The following is a 4,843-nucleotide window of genomic DNA, read 5'->3' as shown; positions in this document are numbered from 1 at the left end:
ATGTGAAAAATTTGATTTTGGAATAAGTTGTGAGTTGACTAACCTATGTAGTTGCTTACTAACCTAAAGTGCCTCTGACATCACACGAATAATTCTGCATATTTAGTACAGGAAAATGAAAGCATTCATCATTAGTGACTGCAGTGAATCCTGAGGCTTCTCCAGGAACACACTCTGGATGGGATCCCAGTATAGTGAGGTGGAAACTGCGCTACCATGCTGTCTGTACTCTGATTCAAATGAAATAATGGCTAATTTATCGACTATACAGGTTAATTCATTTGTTTACGGGGGCTGTGTGATCTGCTGTGAAGGAACCCGTTATCCATTTATCCTCATTGCTATTCTGTCCTTTCCTTCGTTCTGCTTTTGATGTCACCACATAAAGAAACGATAAGGCAAGAGAAGAGGGATAAGCAGAAGAAAGCTTGAGAAGTGCTGAGCACACTGCAAATAGGAGGCATATGTTCAGGAGAGATGTGCACGATAATCCAGTTTAATGCTTCTTCCATTTCCACCATTAACTACATACACACTGTAGCAACATCATCATCAAGGCAAAGTTTGATAATATGAGACTATTTCACCTGTTGGTCTTGTTTCACATCTAGGTCCTTAGTTATTAACCAAATTGTTTAGTTTTCCTTCATACAATTTTACAGTCATTACATACCGAGAACTCTGATTCCAAACAATGAATACACGACTGCTTGGTACTTTAATTCACCACACATTACAGGCATTGCTGATTAATTCATGCTGCTTTTTAGCACTTTTATTTTGCTAACTTGCTGCTAACAACACAGAATGTCTTCACAAGAAACTTAATAGGATAATAAGATATCCTAGTTAAGGATATGAGTGGCTCAATGTAAACGTTTTCTTGTCAGGCAATAGCACATATGTGGCAAGAATCTGACTAATGAAAGCATTAAGTGAAAAGGTTTTACTCGAAATGGTCATGTTACTATTTGTGCCTTAATACTTTCTAGAGATCTGAGGTAACAACTGCTGTGCAAATCCTGAGGGTGAACCTGAAAATGTATTTTCCATCTGCTTTTAGTTTTTTGTATTCACACCCATTTAATCTCTTAAGAATTTGCTGTGTTGCTAACATGAATGTTCATTTAACCTAAACTTTCCTGACTTTACTTCATAAATCTGTGTGTTTTCTTACGAGAATAAGCATTAAATAATCAACTAAGCTAGCTGTTAAAAAAAAAGAAAATATGCTAATATATCTGCAGTATCTGTTTCTTACAAATATGGAAATGGAAATGGTGTAAGGTTACATACACACAGCAGGGAAATCATGATAAAAAAAAAAAATCCTTAAAAGGCATAACCAAGAGTGTGGCTGGAAACTAGACACAGAAATATCAAAAAAGCAGAGATGAAATGTTTTGATGAACATTTCTCTTTACAGCACAAAAAAAAGAACAGAACATGTTCATGTCACTATTAATAAATGTCATGAGGCTTTACTGAGCAGATTTCAGGCAACACCTTAATCCTTTTTTGTCTGTGTGTTCCACAGCCTCCTGCTCAGAGTTCAGCCCTTGATGTGCTTTGGCAAGAAGGCAAATTCCCCTTCTGGTGTAACACTTTGTGCTAGTTAGAATTACAACAGCATAACACACATTTCTTTTCGTATGAACACACTTTGCTATGGATTGACAGAAACTAAACATGGCAGATCACTGTGCCGGAGTGGCAACTGTAGCTTCTTTACATGAAGTCCCATCGCAGATTCTGAATGATGTGCGTGTCTCTCAGCTTTATGGTTCATTCACCTATTCTGTCTAACTGCTGGTTTCCTAATGGCTTGGTCCCAAAATATTTAGCTTAACAATAGAACGACTGAATGTCTTACAGATAACCAACATTCAAGAAAGCCATGAATGTCCACTTATGTGATAGACAGTTGAGAAGAGTACTATTTTTATAGTTTGGTGCCAAGGCTACTTGGAGATACAGAGAGGCTCCATCCAAGCCCTTTCATCTGGCCTTTTGCCAGTTTAAAACAACAGACACCATAAAATCAAAAACCCAACAGCATGACACAGTACTTCACAAAGGCCAGAAATGGTAACAGGAGTATCAAGAGCTGTTTCTAGTTGAGGGGACAGAGTTGGTTTGAAGAGAGGGGAAATGGTCAATCATGACAAGAAGCATCAAGGGTAAGTCTTGTTGGAGGTTTGGGATGGTGATCTAGAAGTGTCTGTATCTAAGGGAGCATGATCTCAAAGAGAGGCAAGTAGGTTTGGGAGGAGAAGGGTCAGGAACACGGGTCTGGTCTCACTCACGGTAGAAAACGTATTCCGTGTAGCTGGTCCAGATCTTGTCATCAGTTTGGTCATGTGTGAAAGCGCATGTGCCTGTCGAGTTGCATGCCACCATGTGAAAACCAGCATCAGCCAGCTTGTCGAAAGCCTGTTCAAGGAAAGTGAACTTCAGATAGTAGCGACAGGTGTACCGCTCCGGCGGCCGGTCAGGGTCACGGCTTTCATTCAGGGTTTCTCCAAAAACCTCTTTGGCCAATGACGTCTTCCCGCACACCATGATCCGGGCCACACGCCGGAATTTAGCGTCGGTTTGGCTATCACGGCCCAGCGTGTAGGAGCCTCGGTAGCCGATGGTGATGAACCCAGTGCGCTTGCCGTCGCTGGCTGCTAGGCTGCTGCAGGTCGCTGTCCCCAAAGACGTCAAGTTTCGGCCTGCGTCAGCACTGGGTGACGACTCCTCTGGGTCACTCTGGCATCCATCATCGCCCAGTGAGTTCTGCTTGCTGATCTTCGGAGCCAGAAGTTTGACTAACTCGGGAAGGTTGAAGTACTCAGCCTCTCGTTGTAGTCTCCCTCGCTCTGGGAAATGGTCAGGCAAAACAAGTTGTTGGTCTCTCATATAGTCCAGGATATAGCGAAAAAGAAAGCCATCACGGTCAACAAAAAAGCGGCCCTTGGTGTCACGTGCCAGATTCTTAGCGCTTTTCTGGCTGAACATCTCCCATAAGAGTGAGTCAGGAACACTTGTGAGAGTCGAGTAACGAGTTATATATACCTGGCCCCCTACATTGAGTTCAATAATCTCTGGAAAGGCCATCTCCTCTGAAATGCCACCGGTATTATCAGGCAAAGCCATGCTGAGGAAATTACTTGCTGCTGAGGCAAGCCTTCAGGAGGAAAAACTTTGCAGTGGAGTATGAACCTCTTGCATACACTCTAATGACAAAGTGGTGCAGAATTTCACACTGAGCTATGGAATAAATTACAAGAGGAGCTCCTTTTCAAACATACCAGGTTTCAATACACGAATACAGCAGATTTACAGTACTTGATTTAGGAAGTCCCTTGGGGAGAAGAGATTTGGAAAAACAGGGAAAAAAACAGACGCAGGTCCTCTGTCCTTCTGTCATGCAGTTTGACTTATAAAGAAAGAAATGTTTACATACGGCTCTCTCAGAAGTCCATTAATATTCCCTTGCTTTTACAGATCTCCTCATAATCGTTTAAACTATGTCCATAGCAGCCTTATCAGCCTCAGTCCACTTAAATTGGTTGAACTTCAGTAGGAGATAAGATGACGTGAAAGGCAAACATAGTGCAGGGAAAAAAATCTGAACGGAAAACGTAAAGAATGAATAATATAAACAAACGCGTCGGGATGAGCAGCTTCCATAACTGATGCTGTACGAGACTGAAGCGCTGTTTCCTCTGCCTCTCTCTCTCTCTCTCTCTCTCTCTCTCTCTCTCTCTGCTTTAGCCCCGCCCACATCCTAGACACGTCACGTACATAGTGTACTTGTTAATTTAACTTTTTTATACCTTTAATGTTATGCTTTCATCATTGGAAATGTTCATTTCTAAATTCATAATTTTTTTTTTATCAATTATTATTGCTCTAAACAAATTATTTTCAGTAGAAAATAAAACACATTTGAAAATGCAAACCATATAAAGGATATTTTTGATAAAGTATTTTTACACAGACCTTTTTTTTAAAAAAAAACAAAACAAACGGTTTGCTTTATATGTGTGTTTTCTATTGTTGTTTGTTTTTCAGGTTTGTATTTTTTTTCTTTTTTCGCTTCATAATAAATCATACTGAGGATAGCAAGAAGCAGCTTTTTTTTACGTGCAACAGTGACCTCTAGTGGACAAACAACGTGGTGCGTGAGTTGGTATTACTAGGCAGCACTGTGGCTGTTTAAAACGACTACTTCTAGTGTAAGAGTAAGATTTGTTTGTTTGTTTGTTTTTGTAATTTAATTCATTCTTATTAAGGAAGAGCATTATCTTGTTCAGGGCTGCTGTGCTTTAGAGACGGGGAAATGCACCCTGGATGGTACACCAGTCTCAGAAGCAGCATGCACACACACCATTTACAAAAAATAGCATTGGAGTTTCAGTTTGTCCTATTTGATTCTTAGAATTCGTAGAAACTACTGGTATTTTATTGGATATAATGTCTTTTTATTAAAAAGTTTCTGTTTTTATCATATCATATCATGCACTGACAGGTTAAGTGAATAACACTGATTATCTCCTCATCATGGCACCTGTTAGTGGGTGGGATATTTTAGGCAACAAGTGAACATTTTGTCCTCAAAGTTGATGTTAGAAGCAGGAAAAATGGGCAAGCGTAAGGATTTGAGCGAGTTTGAAAAGAGCCAAATTGTGATGGCTAGACGACTGGATCAATTCAATTCAATTCAGTTCAATTTTATTTGTATTTAACATTGGATATTGTCTCAAAGCAGCTTTACAATCGAGCATCTGTGGGATGTGCTGGACAAACAAGTTCAATCTATGGAGGCCCCACCTCGCAGAATAGTACTTAAAGG

General features: G+C 40.1%; 1 protein-coding gene across 1 annotated transcript; it reads right to left on the bottom strand.

The window, feature by feature from the left end:
- Nucleotides 1-695: 695 nt before the first annotated feature.
- On the bottom strand, nt 696-3,715 carry kctd12b (potassium channel tetramerisation domain containing 12b). The gene has a single exon (XM_058397855.1). It carries the CDS (start codon nt 3,139-3,141, stop codon nt 2,299-2,301), a length of 843 nt encoding a protein of 280 aa, XP_058253838.1. The 5' UTR covers nt 3,142-3,715; the 3' UTR covers nt 696-2,298.
- Between the last annotated feature and the right edge of the window lie 1,128 nt (nt 3,716-4,843).

The sequence above is a fragment of the Hemibagrus wyckioides genome, linkage group LG08, assembly GCF_019097595.1.
Source record: "Hemibagrus wyckioides isolate EC202008001 linkage group LG08, SWU_Hwy_1.0, whole genome shotgun sequence".
NCBI lineage: Eukaryota > Metazoa > Chordata > Actinopteri > Siluriformes > Bagridae > Hemibagrus > Hemibagrus wyckioides.
The sequence above is the reverse complement of the archived record's forward strand: the minus strand, read 5'-3'. Positions and strand labels throughout refer to the sequence as shown.